This window comes from Diabrotica virgifera, chromosome 1, assembly GCF_917563875.1.
Source record: "Diabrotica virgifera virgifera chromosome 1, PGI_DIABVI_V3a".
Taxonomy (NCBI): Eukaryota; Metazoa; Arthropoda; class Insecta; order Coleoptera; family Chrysomelidae; genus Diabrotica; species Diabrotica virgifera.
In genome coordinates, this window is record NC_065443.1 from 94,012,482 (window position 1) to 94,030,537 (window position 18,056).

The window sequence follows — 18,056 nt, forward strand, 5'->3', positions numbered from 1 at the left end:
TTGTGTAGACCATTATGGCTTATTTTTAACAGATCCCTGGCAGAGGGCCATTTTCCATCACAGTTTAAGAAAGCCTATGTGAAACCCATTCACAAATCTGGCGATAAGTCATTTTAATTATCATTCAATAACAATTCTTTCTACCATTCCTAAAATTTTTGAAGGCCTGGTAACTGATTTCTTGACAGATAATTTGAAAAATCAACTACATACTGCTCAACATGGTTTTCTGCCTGGCTGTTCTATTTCGACCAACCTTCTTCTTTACACGGATCATATTGTAAATGCTTTCGTGGACGGTTTACAGGTGGATTCCATTTATACTGATCTGTCCAAAGCGTTCGATAGGGTAGATCATGGCCTTTTATTGCATAAATTGGAATGTTTTGGTGTGAGTGGTAAACTTCTTTGCTGGTTGAAAACTTACTTGCGGGACAGGTATTTATGTGTCAAACTGAATGGTTTCACTTCTAATGAGTATTTTCCACTCTCAGGAGTGCCTCAGGGGTTCCACTTGGGACCTTTATTGTTTGCAGTTTTTATTGACGATGCTATTAAATCATTCACTGACTGCGAAGTGTTGGCATATGCCGATGACATAAAGTTGTTTTGTTCTGTTCGGGATTACTCTGATTGTGCTAGGCTACAGAAATCTCTCGACTTATTTGCGAATTGGTGTGATAATAACAGATTAGTCATTAATCGTGACAAGTGTCAGGTTATCCAGTTTCACCGATCAGTGGAAATGGTAAATTTTGATTACAATTTGGATGGTTTTTTGATTGAGAGAGTCACTAGCGTCAAGGATCTTGGTGTCATTTTTCAGAGAGATTTATCCTTTAATTTGCATATTGATTTTATTTGTAATAAGGCTCTTAGGCAGCTAGGGTTTATTAAGAGGCATACAAGGGATTTTCATAACATTTCTTCGCTGAGAATTTTATACTGTTCTCTGGCCCGATCTCAACTTGAAAATTCCACCATAATCTGGTTTCCCTTTGTCCAATCCTCTGTTCAAAAGTTGGAGAGAGTGCAAAGACGGGTCTTTATGCACTGTGCCTTTAAATTACACAGACCTTATCATATTCTGATATGATGAGATACTTAGAACTTGATCCTCTGTCTACTAGATGAGTTAATTTCGATCTCATCTTCATTTTTAAATTAGTTAACGGAATTATACATTCACCTGAACTGCTTCAATTGGTTTGTTTCCACATTCCTTCCCGTGTCCTTCGTGAGAATACACTATTTCATATTCCTTTTCGTCGAACTAATTATTCTGTGAATATAGGTCTGGTCAGACTTCTTGCTCATGCTAATCGGTTGCCTCATTTTTTTAACTTGTCCTTAAGTGCCTTTAAACAATCTCTGAAGCGCTAAATTTAATTGTAATTCTGTATACATATTTGTTTTATGATTTTGTATTTTGTTTAGTATTTGTTTGTAATTTTTATAAATGTTGCTAATTGTATATTTTTTGTCAATGGGCTTGCCCCGTTTGTTAACAATAAATAAATAAATAAAAAGTAATTTGTGAATAATTTCATGCATGGGGAAAGTTAGAGTTCAGTTTATTTTTTATCACTGGTTGTTAATTATTTTAGTGTTCTGTTTAATAGGTTGATTCTTCTGTAGTTCTTCAGGGCCTATTTGTCCCCCTTTTTGAAGGGAGTTGTCAAGATTCTTGATCACCGTTCTTGTGGTATTCTGTTTTGTTGTATTATTTTTTGGATTGGTTTTAATCGTCGTTTAGTCTGATCTGGTCGTCTGCACTTTAGGAGTTCATTCGGTAGTCAGACCTCTCATGTCGATTCTGTATCTTTTAATTTTCTTAATCTGTTCTTCAAACCTCCCTCCTCAATGTATATTTCTTCATTTGTTATCACTTCTGGTGTTGGTGGTTCATTATCGTCACCTTTGGCAAATATGTAGTGATTTAAAATAGTTTGTCCTTTGCCTTCTGAATGTGTCTCATTTTATTAGTTTGTTAAACTCTTTTCTTTGTCCCCTGATAATTCTTTATATTTCTCTCTCTAACTTTATGGTTGTTGATCACAGTAGATTGGTTGTTTTTGGTGCCAAATAGTATTTCTTTAGTTTTGATGAAGTTTAATTATAGGCCAACCTTTTTTTATTCTTCTTCTAATCTTTTTACTGGCAGTTACATGCCCTGTATGTGCTAAAAGACATATTATCGGCATAATCTAGGTCTTGCAGCTTATTTGTTAATCCCGAGTAAATTCCTCTATTAGAGCGGCTTCACACACACCCGGTCGCTGGTTACCCGGCACCGTTTACACGCATAGCAAGCTTTCACACTTTGACGGTTTTGTGGTCTATGTCAAAATGTCAGTCAGTGTTCACCATGAATCGCTCAAACACATCGTTGCCATGTGTTTTCTATCGACATATAAAGAGAAGAACTATAAATTATTATTATCCCTAATAACACAAAACATTCCATGAATGTTCCTAGAATGTACACACAGGACATTGAAAACATTCCTGGAATGTCCCCAAATGCACACGAATGTCCCTGGAAAGTCCCAGGAAAGTGCTGTGTCAGCATTTTAAATATTCTTAGAATGTTCTGTTGGAACATTCCATGAATGTCTACGAATGTTCTTTGGACATTCACAGTCTATTTTTTAGACTGAATGTCTTGTTGGAACATTCCATGAATGTTCTTTGGACATTCACAGTATATTTTTAGACTGAATGTCTTGTTAGAACATTCCATGAATGTCTACGAACGTTCTTTGAACATTCACAGAATATTTTTTAGACATTCACTGAAATATATCGTCAGTAATGTGACAATACCTCCTATATGTTTTTTCATGAGGTTTGCAGGAGACGAAAAACATTTTTTAAGGTCACTTTCTGTTTTCGTACGTATTCTGACTTTTTTGTAGTAAATAGATAGTTGAATTTACTGCAAAACAAGTCAAAAAATATATGAAAACAGGAGGTGGCCGAAACAAGTTTTTAGTCTATCTTACAAATCTCTTGAAAAAAACAGATAGGAGGTATTGTCACATCACTGACGATATGTGGCCATACCAAATAATACATCCTTGATAAATATAAACATTTTTATTGCAAAAAATCTTTACATACATTTTTTAATGTAATTTACTGACATTCCTAAATATTATAAAAAAATGTGTCACATTTGCTTTGTAAACCTTTCTTTTGCTTTTCGTAGCCACATATTCCGTTTCCTTTCTGGTTTTTTGTAGACCACTTCTCTCAGCTGATTCTAAAAGAAAATAAAATAAAAGGTAATTTTTCTATCCTTTACAATTAACAATCAGAAGAAATATTATTTACAGGTAATAATACGCATAAATAATAATAATAAAAAAATAAATATTAAATAATATTTAAATAAATAATAAATAATATTTAATAAATAAAATAATAATAATGAACATTTTGTATTTTGACAACGACATCCGACGTGGAAGTAGAAACCTTAATAAAATTATTTTTTCAAGTAAATTGTGGCTTATTTCCTCATTAGAATAGTTAATTACAAAAAAGCCACAAAGAAATAGATTTTTCACAAACAAATAAGTATTTAGTATTGTTTTTATTATTTACTTTAATGTCCTACTGGTACATTATTTGACAAATAATGACATTTCGAAGTCTGTTAAGTATGATATCACGCCCTTGGGCATTAAATTTAAATAACGACTTAGATACTGTCAAGTTGACAAATATCAACCTAAGTAAAACTATGGTTACCACAATTATGTTACTACTGTTACTGGTAAATGTACTTATTTAAAAACTAATCAATTCAAAATTCATTCAAATTTTTCGCATATAAAGAATAATTTAGTCAGACATTAAATGTTGAAGGCACCACAGGTATTATAATAATAACGCTTTCGGTCAACGTATATCCCTCAGGCCCTTGTTAAAAACACCATTGACCTCAAGCGTTATTACCCTTATAATACCCTTGGTACCTTAATAACTGTAACATAAGATTATACCTTAATTCTTGTTTTCTATTTCTGATGTTTTTATTTATTTACATTGAATATTAATCTGTTTTGTTGTATAATCTACTTCGCAATAATTATGTGATATATTTGACTTAAAATGAATTCAAAAATTTTTTGCAGTTGGGCAACAATGTCAACTTAGATCTCCGATGTAGATAATGAATTACAACAGTATCTATATTGTACAGACTGTATTATTAATTAGGTTATTTATTTATTTATTTATTTATTGAAATATACATCCACCAGGTATAAACCCATAAAGGTGTACATAAGAAAACTACATACATTGACTGAACAACACTTGATGACAAAATATAAAATAAAGAAATATAAAATAAAGAATAACCAAAAATGTTTCTGTTGTTAATACACATACACAATAATAAACAAAGACCTTAATAAAGAAAAATAACATGGCATCAATTCGATAAGCTATTGCGTATTTCGCGTTTAAAGATGTTAAAACCAAGAAAAAAAATGCATATACCTGTGTGACATAAGCTATTGGAACAGCACAGTCTCTTAAACGAACAGATGAAAGTGAAGTTCTGTCAATATGTTTTTCTAAAAAGTGTTTTGAACATACTCCTCTATTAACAAATCTGATCTATACTTCATGTCTTCTTCGCAGGATCTTCTGGAAAGCTAAAAATACAAAATATATGCATTACTAAGCATTATTAACAAATTTTAGTTTTAAATAAAAAATATGATTAATGGACTCACAAAATATTATAAAACAGCTTAGAAATTGTTTATTAGTATAGTCGGTTCCCCAAACTCTGACACAACTGGCTAGTGATTTTAGTAGGTAATTTTTTTTGTTTTTGGTCAATTTTGCCAAAATTACAGTAATTATTAACTATTTAGTTATTATTTTTTTTTGCCAATTTTACCAAATTGGCAAAATTATTTACTAAAATCACTAGCCAGTTGTGTCTGAGACTCAGTAGTACTGAGACTGAGTTTAGCAAATCGACTATAATATTCTGTGTATTCATTAGTTGGTACTGCATATTATAGTGTGTGGTCTACCATCCTATTTATAAAGGCATACATTAGCAAAAACGCAAAAAGAATTACTTTAGTTTTACAAATCCTATTGTTATTATCTCTATTTACTATTTTAGTTAGGAATAAGCGAAGTTTGTGGCTTATTCACAATTATTATTAAAATAATAAATGGATATGACCAATTATTAACTTATAAAATAAAATAATAATTCTTCTGATTTATGCCTTTTATTCACTTTGTTATATCTAGGTTACTTAAAAGATTTTTTATGAATGGTATTATTAGGGTATTAATAGTATTAATTTATTTTCTGAAATACAGGGCATGCCTTCGTTTACATATTTGCATACTAACCTTTTAATAGGGCTTTTCATTCACAGTCATTTGTTTGGAGCTTCTGTCATAATTAAAACGTTATTCCTGCAGATTTTTTTATCTACATTTGTTTCTGCTACTCCAACTGCGTTAAAAACAGGACACCATTTTATTCACTATGTTAATAATACTATTACAGCTATTATAAAAGTATCCGAATTAAAAAAATATTCTTAAAAAGCACAAATAATAGAAACAACGATCCACCCACGGCAAAGCAAGGTGGCCAAGATGAAGATGCCAAGATGGCCGAAGCGAGGTCGTTGGTTGGTCGTTTTTAGTCACGTGATGCCCTCTCAAGCGCCATGCACAAAAATATATGCACGGCGAATTTGAAAATGAACGCAAAAAAAATAAATATAAATGCCTCTCTTGGGTTTTGCATAAGTTATAAGTATTTTTTTTATTAACAAAATCGCATTCCAAATTGAATATTCGCGAACAATAATTTTTATTACATTTGTATGTTTATAATATTGTATTAATTGAACTTGGGAAACTCTTTAAATTTGACATATTATTGCACTGTAGGCCTAAAGTGTCGCTTAGTTTGTCTGGTATGTTATAAGTAATGTTGTATCTGTTACACGTATGTATTATTTCGCAACTTAAAATATAGGAACATTGGTAGTATGTTCACAGAATGTCTTATGGTAACATTCCAGGAATAATTTAAACAGATGTTCACCGAATGTTCCCTAAATGTCCAGGACATTCAAATATTGATAGAACTTTGGTAGTACATTCCTGGAATGTTGTGTGTTGTTAGGGATTATTATTATTAACATTCAATAAGAATAGAGGATTAGAATCCTATTATACTCTAAAAGCTAAACAAATTTTGGTACTTAGCTGTTTTACACTTATGCTGATTTACATATAATTAAATTAAAAATACAATCAATTATTATCGAGTCTATTCTTAAAACTATTTGTACTAGGAGCCATAGCGACATAAGCCGGTAATGAATTCCAAGCATAAACAACCCTATTTGATAAAAAGTTTAACCTGATGTTGGTTCTGCAGAGTTCTCTTCTTAGCTTTCTGGGATGGCCTCTTAACCGCTCATCTGTATTTATTGTAAAGAAATTTCTGAGTGAAGAAGTTTCGTAATGAAATGAATTGAATGTTGTAATTAAGTCGCCTCTAAGTCTGCGGGCGGATAATGGAACTAAATCCATGATCCTTAAACGATCTTCATATGAGGGACGCACCAATGAATACGGGATCCGTGTTACTCGTCGCTGTACATTTTCCAGCATATTTACATCACGCTGAAGAACCGGACACCACACTGAATTAGCAAATTCTAATATAGGTCTCACATAAGTTTTATACAATTTTGCTAAGGTTCGACTGTCACAGGACGAAAAAACTTTACTAATAAGATATACCATGCGATTGGCTTTATTACACTGTTGCAACGTTTGAGGAGTCCAGGACAATTGTGAGTCTATTAACACGCCGAGATCAGAGTGACAATCGGTCTTTTTTAAAACGGTGCCGTTAATAAAATAATTTAACCGAGGGTTATTCTTGCCGAGATGAAGAACGACACATTTTTCTATATTAAGCGGTAGCAACCAGTCAGTACACCATCGAGAAATGCTGTCCAAGTCTTTTTGCAAACACTGAGAGTTTATTTTAGGATTGTTGTACAGCTTTGTGTCATCCGCATAAACCGAAAACTTTGATGAAATGATGTATTTTAGCTCCGATGTAAATATATTAAACAGTAGTGGCCCTAAAACAGATCCTTGGGGGACTCCACTTATCACGTCATATAGGGGGCTACTTGAAGACTGTATTCTTACTGAAAATTTTCTTTCACTTAAGAAGGCTGAAATCCAGTTTAACAGTTGCCCGCGAATTCCAATCCTGTTTAATTTTTTCAAAAGCCTTTCCCTTGGAACTTTATCGAAAGCCTTGCTAAAATCTAAGTAGATAATATCAATATCCTGTCCCATATCTACTTCGGCAGTCCAGTCATTTAGGCAACATAACAAGTTGGTAACAACCGATCTTCCACTGGTAAAGCCATGTTGTTCGTTCGGGATTATTTGATGCTGGTTCAAAAATATGTGTAAATTATCCACAATAATTGATTCCATAACTTTGGATATAACTGGAGTGAGACTAACAGGCCTATAATTTTTGGGGTCGAGTTTATCTCCTTTCTTAAAGATTGGTTTCACCCGTGCTTCTTTCCAAATAAGTGGCAGAGTAGCAGAGTGGAATGATTGTTCCATAAGCAAATGGAGTGGATATTTAAGAGCATTTGCACATGATTTCAAGAAAGTAGGAGAAAGATTATCTGGTCCTGGAGATTTGTTGGTGTCAAGTTCTTTAAGTTTTTTAAAAATATCATCAGGAGAAAATTCTACTGAGGTAATAGAACTATGATTTACGGGTTCATAATGTAAGTCTGGGAGCGGGCCATCAGGTTCTAAAGTAAAAGATCCGTAAAAGCTCCTAGCAAAAGTTGTAGCCACTTTCAAATCATCATTTGTAATATCACCTGAGTCTGTTTTTAATTGAGGAACAGAAACTTTTGTGTTTATGGAAGTTCTAATATACTTATAAAACTTCTTTGGATTATTGCTGTCTATAATATTTTTTTCATAGTTTCTCCTAGCATTGCAAATTTTTGTTTTCAATAGATTGGCAACTTTCCTATGCGTAACAAAATCAATCTCCAAACGTGATCTTTGATACTTTTGCCAAAGAGCTTTCTTTCTCTTAATCAGTCTTTGAATATCCCAATTAATCCAGGGTTTAGTAGGAAATGTAGTTATAAGTCTTGAGCTTGTATTCTTTTTTATGATGTTGCTACATTGTTCATGAAAAATATTCCAGTTTTCCTGTACATTTGGTAACGACAGGGCGGAAGCCCAGTCAACCAGTGACACATCATGATTAATACCTCTATAATCAATAAAATATCTTGATGAGTATAGTTTTTTTGGATCAGTAACAAGAATTAACTGCATTTGGAACTGAAGAATTGCATGATCGGATTTAGCAAAAGGGGGATAGTATTCTAGATTGTTTATTAAATCATTATCAGAAGTAATAATTAAATCCAAGATGGAGGGTTGCTGCCCAGAACGGAAACGAGTTGGTTCAGTAACGATTTGTTGGAGATGTGAATCTTGTACAAAATCAAGAAGAAGTCTAGATGAAGCATTTTGAGGTACAGGATGTGGCCATTTTAAATCTCTATGATTGAAGTCACCGGCAATAATTAGGTTTTTGTAAGTTGAAGCTAGAACGGATAAAAAATTAATAAATTGAACATAATTATTATAAGCAGTATCAGGCGGTCTGTAAACACAGCAAATCGTAAAAGATAAGTGTTTATTATGAAAGAGAAGACATATTGCCTCGAAGCCAGGAATATTGGAAGGTAAAACAGTTACTGTAAATTGAGAAAAAACAGAATCTAACACATAAATGCATACTCCACCTCCAGTCGAAAGCCGGTCGTTGCGGAATATAGTATAACCTTGTACATCTATGATAGAATTAGGTATATGTGGTTTAAGCCAGGATTCTGTTATAAGCATAATAGCAGGCTTCTCTAAATCCATATAAGGAACAAATTCATTGAGTTTTGCCATTAAAGAATCAATATTAGTATAAGATATAGAGAAATTAAGAAAATTTGACTGTTTCAGTTTTTTGATGGTACAATAGAGGGGGTTCCTCTGATGAACTTTATAGTAATATCAGTCTCGCCTTTAGCCTTTCGATCATTTAGCTCCTTTCTCAACTGATCCAAATACTCCATTTGCTTAGGTGTTTTATCATCTCTAATAATAAATTTATCAAAACGGGTTCCCGTTAATGAGTTCTTGCGTTTAAGAATATCCTTTGCAATTGATGCATTGTTAAATGAAAGTTTCATTAATTTTGGTCTATTGGGTGAAGGTTTGCCAATTCTGGTTATGCTAACAGGAATATGTGGGGTTGAATTCCCACACACTACCCCCAAAATATCGGATGCTAATTCTTCATCATGCTTTTTACGTTGATCGATACTGCCTGTACTTTCTGGAGCACCAACAATAATTATATTCTGAGCTCGCACCATCCTCTCAGTTGCCTCCGAAACAACTTCTTCAAAAGTTTGTGGTGACATCTTTTGGTTTGTAATTTGTGTGCTTAGATCATCAAACTTTTTATTTAATTCTGACATTTTAGTTTCAAACTCATTTTTAAAGCCTTCAAAAAAAGATTTTAATTGATCAAGATTACCAATATTTCCTGAACAATTATTACAAAGAATCTTAACGCTTCGTGATTTATTTCTAGTCATTCTAACATCTTCGGCGGATTGCATTCCAACACACTTCAAATGAACAGTAGATCGACATCCGTCACACATTGTTGTTGGCGTAGACCCTAAAGCTGATCGACAATTCTGGCAATCACTCATATTTAAAGCTGTTTGACCTTGGTAACGATAAACAATTATTGACTAACCTGTTTATACGGCAGAACAGCTTCCAGATATCTTCTAATTACTCGCTTAATTTATGTTGCACAGTTTTTAATTTTTCACTAATATTACCACTATAATTAGACGATTAAATTGATGCCAATTAAACAATACAAAAATAACTATTTCCTTGCAAAAATAGCAAATAACTACGAGCGATTTTAAAAACGTTCTACACAGTACCGTGTTTGGTTATAAAGATTATAAATGTGTAGATTCATCCCATTAATATGAAAAGGAAAGAGTTTGGTGTATTTTATACTCCTTTCTTGAACTGCGAGAAGATGAGAACAAATTTTTAAATTACTTTAATGACAAAATCCACGTTTGATGAACTACATTATCGGTGAAAGGATTTTCTTTGGCAGCAAGCAAAATACATTTATGAGAGAATGCATTAATCAATAATCCAGTACAAATGTTGCAAATTTCTTATTGTGTATCACAATATATCAAATTGAACCTCCCAAATTACAAGTCTCAGGAATCAAACTTATTAAATGATCTATATCAATTTCTACATCAGCCATTTTTCATAAGTTAACCATAACAAAAAGTCTAGTATATTGAATTCGCTCAGCCGAGATTTATTTTGACACGTTCGGGACAGGAAACATACAACACAAAAATTCCTACCTCACACTATTAACTGCTCAAATCGACCTAATCTTTCATTAAAAAAAAGAAGAAATATTGGAAATAGTGGGAGTGTAAACTAAACTCATAAAATTTTGTGGAATTTATTTCTACAAAATATATTTTTTGTACAATAAATAATTTTCTCATTTGTTATCAATACATTATAATGGTGTAAATAAATAATTATTGATTGGCGTAAGGTTTATGTTATTTATGTCTGTTTACTATTAATAATATTGGCTATGAGCAGGGATGCTTGGTTGTGTAGTAATTTTCAGTCACGTCTAGCAACCTAACTTCCAAAAAAAAATCACAGATTAGCGAATCGACTTTATTCTTCTACTTTCAAGGACATCGTGTACTTTATTACACAGGTTGTTTGCAAAGAATGCATTAGATGTGAACGGACTCATTTAATGTAATATAGTCGGTTCGCTAAACTCAGACACAACTGGTTAGTGATTTTAGTAGGTAATTTTTTTGTTTTTGGCAAATTTTGCCAAAATTGGCAAAATTACTAACTATTTAGTAATTATTTTTTTGCCAATTTAAGCAAATTGGCAAAATTACTTACTAAAATCACTAGCCAGTTGTGTCTGAGTCAGTGGCGGTTTCTCCATAAGTGCACATGTGCACGTGAACCCCCAAAATTATTTTCACATCAACATTCATATATGTAATATTTATCATTCTATAAATAACATTTTAATCTAACTATACAGTAATTGAAATTCGAAATAACAGATTCAAGGAGTTTATAAGTATCTAATAGGTAACATTTAATTATTTTTATTCTATTTCAAAGGAGAAACTTCACGGATGCGAGGCCTTAGACAGAACCCCGCGTTCACCGCTCTCAAGGTGGTTCCTATACCAATGACTTTTCATACCGCAAAATACAACTCACCACCCACCCCGCTACCCGCTATAGCCCACAAGTTTAGATGGCCATAGGATCACAAGTTGGATGTGATCTTATGATATTTTCAACGTGCACGGCACACGTATGTTTAAATTTTGCTTTCGTGAAGTTCGAATTTCGGAACTATATTAAGAATGGAAGGATTTGTGGATGTAAATGTTAGCGTGGAATATTTAAAATCAATTAAATTTTCTTCATTATATTTAGAAGAAAAATTAAAAATGCCGAAACCAAATTTAGACCAGTAAGGATCTGCGAAAAAACGTCTATTTTTGGATGTGAGAGGTGGCATTCGGATTTTTGCTGATAAAGTTAGGTGACACCTTCAGTAATAATAATTGACTTATGCTCCTTCTCAAATATGTCCGGAACATTAATAAAAAAATTAAAATATTTAAAAATTTCGAAAAACATCGATTTTTTTCTGCTTTCTTTGCTTATAACTTTAAAACGATTCGTTTTGGAACAAAGTCGTACAGAAATAAAATAAAGATAATTGAATTGTGTATGACACACGACTGGTAAAAAATGTCTTAAGGTATTACCTTTTCTGCAATATAGCAATAAATACAAAATAAGGGGGCAAAATAAGTCTGTTGTTATTCAATATTTTTTAACCACTTTGGTGGCACTTAAAGCCTTGTTAATTCGCTTAGGAAATTCTTTGTAACATCCTTAAATCGTGTACCAAATTTCATAAAAATCGATCTAATAAATTTTGCATAATAAATTTGCAATCTAAATGTTTTTAAAAAAGTTCAAATTTTTTAAAATCTTGCTGAACAAAAAGTAGACCATTTAGAAGTTGGCTAATTTTTTTTACATATAAAGAGGTGCTCTACCTATCTAATACACTTTACAGAATTAAAATCGGATTATTTAAGGGGCCTCAGCAATGTTTTAAATTTAGAAATAATTTTTTAGCTTATAAACAAATAGCTTTGTTTAAAAATAAAAATATTAATTTTTAGCAATGCAAATAATTAAAACCGGTTTAATTTAACTTAAACTTTCAAATGCTGTCAGCAGAATTGCTATTTTTATTTTTTAATCAAACGTTATTCGCGTTCAAAAATTGCAATTTCTCGATTTTTTGAAAGTTCCACCGCGTTTATCTCGAAAACTATGCATCCACGAAAAAACTTGTAAGAACATTGTTTGTAGTAAGTTAATTTTAATGAAATTTAGTGTACGGTTTTAGCACATTACAAAAATTTTCTAAGCGAATTAGGAAGTTCCAAGTGTAACCTAAGTGATCGAAAATCATTGAATAAGGACAGGCTTGTTTTGCCCCCTTATTTTATATTTATTGCTATTTTGAAGTAAGGGTGATAAATTAAGACATTTTTAACCAATCGCATCTGATAGAAAATTTAATTATCTTTGTTTTATTCTTATACGACTTTGTTTTAAAATGAACAGTTTTTAACTTATAAGCAAAAAAAAGTAGAAAAAAAAACGAAATTTTTAAATATTTTATTTTTTTATTAATGTTCCGGGCATATTTGAGAAGGAGCATAAATCAATTATTATTAACGAAGTTATCACCTAACTTTATCCGCAAAAATCTGAATGCCACCTCTCACATCCACCTAAAAACAGATCCTTACTAGTCTAATTTGTTAATTAAGAATGTACCAAAGTGCAAACGTCGGGATTATAAATGATTATTTAAAATGGAGATTTGTGTAAAAACTTACAAATTGTGTAGCTGTGAAGCACATATTTGGAGAAGAGGAAGCATAATGAATAAAATAGAAGATACGATTTTAACTATCCGGCGCAGTCCACTTAACTAAATTTTTGATTGAAAATAATTTACAAGACGATTTTTCTGAAATAATTTGAATTCTCCAATTATGTACTTGTTACGATGCCAGTGACAACTGCAGAAACAGAACGATGTCTCTCTGCATTGAAACGTATCAAAACCTTCCTTAGAATAGATATGGGCCAGAATCGATTAACTGCACTCGCAATGTTTTCAATTTAAAAAAATGATTCAAGAAATTCCAAATTTTACTGAGTTTGTTTGTGAACAATTTTTCTAAAAAATAACAGGCGACTGACTTTCGTTACAACTTGCTTGTAACATTTAAACACTAAATTATAATTTTAAGTCAATAAAATACATAATTTATTGTAATTTTTAATAAGGTCCTCTGATTTTTATAATTTGAAGACACTCAAAAAATTTTACCTACGGAAATGGGGTCTCAAGGTCTTTTTATATGTTAACATTATGTGTGCACCCCCAATATTTTACACCAGGCGCCGCCACTGGTCTGAGTTTAGCGAACCGACTATACCAACTACGTGCCCGATCGCCATGTACGGCAACACGGTTCCCGGGTACCGTTTAAACAAGCACGGTATGAATGTGTGAAAGCAATGATTAAAATGTACTCTTTACCCGTGTACACGGTGCCTTGTAACCGGCGACCGGGTGTGTGTGTGAAGCCGGTCTTAAGAGTTTGCTTTTGTTAGAATAAGAGTCCAGTACAATGTTGAATAGTAGGAGAAATAAACACAGCCCTGTTTTATTCTGTTTAGCACAGCTATTGTGTCAGATGTTATGCTGTTGTCTAGCATATGGCTTTCTGTATCACTATAGAGGTCTTTGATGTTTTATTATTTTTTATGTTATTCTGGTATTCTATGATGTTCAGGTCTTCCTTCTCCATTCTTATCTTTGTGGTGATGATGGTATCTTACAAATCTACAAGACAGAAACATAGACACCTAAAGCATATTTATATTATTAGCTAGAATTTTGTTATAATATAATAACATATTATGTTATTTTATTATAAGCACTTTAGTTTACTATATTCTGCATTAATATTTAATTTGTAGTAAAATGTTTACAGTTCGTTTATCTTTTAGGTTGCATTCAGGAGGAGAACAAAATGAACATTATGGAAACATCATTTGAACATTCATCGCATAATGAACACTATTTGGGGAAAAGTAAAGGAGGAGACGAACGAAAACCAATAGATAAAAATATAAAAGTTCTGACTGGACCGGGACCTTACAAATGTGAAATTTGTTTAAAGCAGTTTTCTCGGATAAATAATTTGAAACAACATTTGATGATACACACTGGAGAAAAATCTTACAAGTGTGACATTTGTCTTAAACAGTTTAGACAAGCATATAGATTGAAAAGACATTTGAAAATGCACACCAAAGAAAAATCTTACAAGTGCGACATTTGTTTTAAGCAGTTTATATATAAAACTTCTTTGGATGCACATACAAAAGTCCATACTGGAGAAAAACCGTACAAGTGTGAAACTTGCTTAAAGCAGTTCACTCTTAAAGAAACTTTAAATCAACACATGAGAATTCACACTGGTGAAAAACCATACAAGTGTGAAATTTGTTTTAAAGAGTTTTCTCGAACAGATTGCTTGAAATATCATTTGCGAACTCACACTGGGGAAAAACCGTACAAGTGTGAAACGTGTTTTAAGCAGTTCGCTCAAAAGCAATCTTTAAATAAACACATGATAGTTCACACTGCAGAAAAACCTCACAAGTGTGAAATTTGTTTAATGCAATTTATTACAACGAGTTATTTGAAGAGACATTTGAACGTGCACAGTAAGGAAAAACCTTACAAGTGCGAAATTTGTTTAAGGCAATTTTCTCAGAAAGACAGTCTGAAATATCATTTGCAAACACACAATGGCGAAAAACCGTACAAGTGTGAAACTTGTTTTAAACAGTTTAGTGCATCGTTTACATTGAAAAAACATATGAGAGTGCACACTGGAGAAAAACCATACAAGTGTGAAATTTGTTTTAAGCAGTTCGCTTTTAAAGAGTCTTTAATTAATCAGCACATGAGAGTTCACACTGGAGAAAAACCCTACAAATGTGAAATATGTTTTAAGCAGTTCGCTCTTAAAGAATCTTTAAATCAACACACGAGAGTTCACACTGGAGAAAAACCATATAAGTGTGAAATTTGTTTTAAACAGTTTCAAACAGCAAGTAATGTAAAAAAACATTTGAAACTCCACAGTGGAGAAAAACCATACAAGTGTGAAATTTGTTTCAAACAGTTTGCTTTTCAAGCATCTTTTAATGAACACATGAGAGTTCACACTGGAGAAAAACCATACAAGTGTGACATTTGTTTCAAACAATTTACACAAGCATCTAATTTCAAAACACATATGAGAGTTCACACTGGAGAAAAACCATACAAGTGTGAAATATGTTTTAAACAGTTTCAAACAGCAGGTAACGTAAAAAAACATTTGATGTTACACACTGGAAAAAAACCCTAGTAATTTATTTTGGACAGTTTAGCCATGGAGATAATTTGAAAACACTCAAGCAGTCCCGGATTAAGAATGTTGAGGCTCCTAGGCAACCCAAGTTATGAGGCCCCTTAACCTTTCGTCGGGTGTAATGACTTCAAGCAATTGTTCGGGCGTAGTATATCTGTTGATGTGAAATATTGATAACTATTTAAACAGTAGCAGTAATTATAAATATGTACAACAGTTTACTAAGTTTAGGCACATAAACATTTAGCCTTTCCTGTAGATCAAATTGAATTCCACTGCTAACTTGACTTCTTTTAGTCAAATGTTTTAATACAAGCTCACGGGGCAGTTGTTTTAGAAAAGTCATCTTCTATTTTATTTAAAACTATATTTACATGTATATGTTATTATCGTTTCCAATATCTCATTGGTAAAAAAACCATGCCAACATTCAGGAGGTGTTGTCGCTTTTTTCACATCCTTTATGACACCTAGTAGATTCCTAATGAGATTATGAACTCTATCCCGAATTCTAATTGATTTAGGGATAAAATGCCATTTTATCTTTTCCAAGAAAAAAATATTTTTATTGAGTTTCATTTCCAGTTAAATATGTACAACATATAGCCTTTCCTGTAGATCAAATTGAATTCCACTGCTAATTTGACTTCTTTAGAAATATGCTTTATTGTCATGAAAAATTGTACAATTTTATCGACAAAGCTTACAAAAAGTCAAGAAAACAAAACAATAACAATTCAATTTACTAAAATTACATAAATCGTCAGTATAAATAAAAAAAAAATAATAATAATAATGAAGTTAAACAGTTAATCAATTGCAAAATTTAAAAATTTAAATAAATTGCAAATTGCATAGTCTACCTAGTAATTAAGTTTAAAAGTTAAGCTTCTGCATATGACACCCAAATACAGATGAAAAATAACAATAAAAATACTACTTGTGCAAAGGTACTGTAATTTCTTAGTTATTGATTAAGAAAATCTTCTACTGCATAATATGGTCTTTCGGATAGGTAGGCTTAGATAGCATAGATAAGCAAGGTTTAGATATCTGGGAATTGATATAACCCGTTACGGAGATGTTGAAGAGGAAGTACGACAACAAAGCTTAAAAGCAAGTAAAGCGGCGGGATCTCTTAATGACACAATCTGGAAGAACAAACACTTAAGACAAGACACAAAAGCAAGAATCTATAAAGCAGCAATTAGACCTATATTAACATACACGGCGGAGACAAGGCCTGACACATCTAAAACGAGACGACTACTAGAAACAACAGAGATGAAAATACTCCGACGAATATCAGGGAAAAGTCTGTTGGATAGGGAGAGGAGCGAAAACATAAGAAGATCATGCAATATAGAAGACATAAATGGATGGGTGACAAAACGGAAACAGGAGTGGAACGAACACATTAGTAGAATGGCAGAGGATAGGATAGTACGAATAGCACGAGATAAGTCACCAAATGGACGAAGAAGTATTGGCAGACCAAGAAAAAGGTGGTGCGATAACCTAAACAATTTAGGAGGATAATATTGAAGAAGAAACAGGCTTTAAAGCCTACATACAAGAAGGAAGAAGAAGAAGAAGGATAGGTAGGCTTTTGTCAGTTTACGGAATTTGGGGAAAGATGCTGCAGATTTAAGTTGTAGAGGGAGATGGTTGTAAAGTTTTTTTGCGGAATATAATATAGATTTCTTTACTAACTCAGATGACGGGGTCGGTAAATAGACGTCAAAGGTAGAATTTCTCGTGAAGTAGTCATGATTAGGTCTTGGTGGAAAGACATGTAGATGTTTACGAATTAAGCAAACAGTTTCTAAAATATATAAAGATGGAAGGGTTAAAATTCTGTGATCTTTGAAATAACTTCTACAATGTGTTGTTCTTCTGAGGCCAAACAGATATCTTATTGCTCTTTTTTGTAATTTGAAAATAACATCGAATTGGGCAGCTGTACCGGAACCCCAAAAAGGAAGACCATAACGAAGATGTGACTCGAACAAAGAAAAATATGTTATTTTGGAAGATGCTAAATTGAGTTCATTCGAAACAGATCTTATAGCATAGCAAGCTGAAGATAGTTTCTTCCTTAACAAATTAATATGGAGGGACCATTTAAGGTTGCTGTCTAAAAAAATACCAAGAAATTTTACAGAATCAAAAGTTCTGATCTGGCTGTTATTAAGAGGTAAGGGTTGGAGAGCTCCTTTATAAGATAATGCTACTGTTTTATCTACGTTAAACGAGAGTAAATTAGAGTCAGAC

General features: G+C 32.4%; 1 protein-coding gene across 1 annotated transcript in view; it reads left to right on the forward strand.

Moving 5' to 3' along the window:
• LOC126879464 (zinc finger protein 235-like) overlaps window positions 1-18,056 on the forward strand; it is a 28,474-nt gene extending 10,418 nt beyond the window's left edge. The window contains exon 2 of the mRNA XM_050642485.1: window positions 14,365-18,056. Within this exon, the coding sequence (XP_050498442.1) occupies window positions 14,365-15,779 (1,415 nt within the window). The 3' untranslated portion in view covers window positions 15,780-18,056. The remainder of the gene's footprint in view (window positions 1-14,364) is intronic.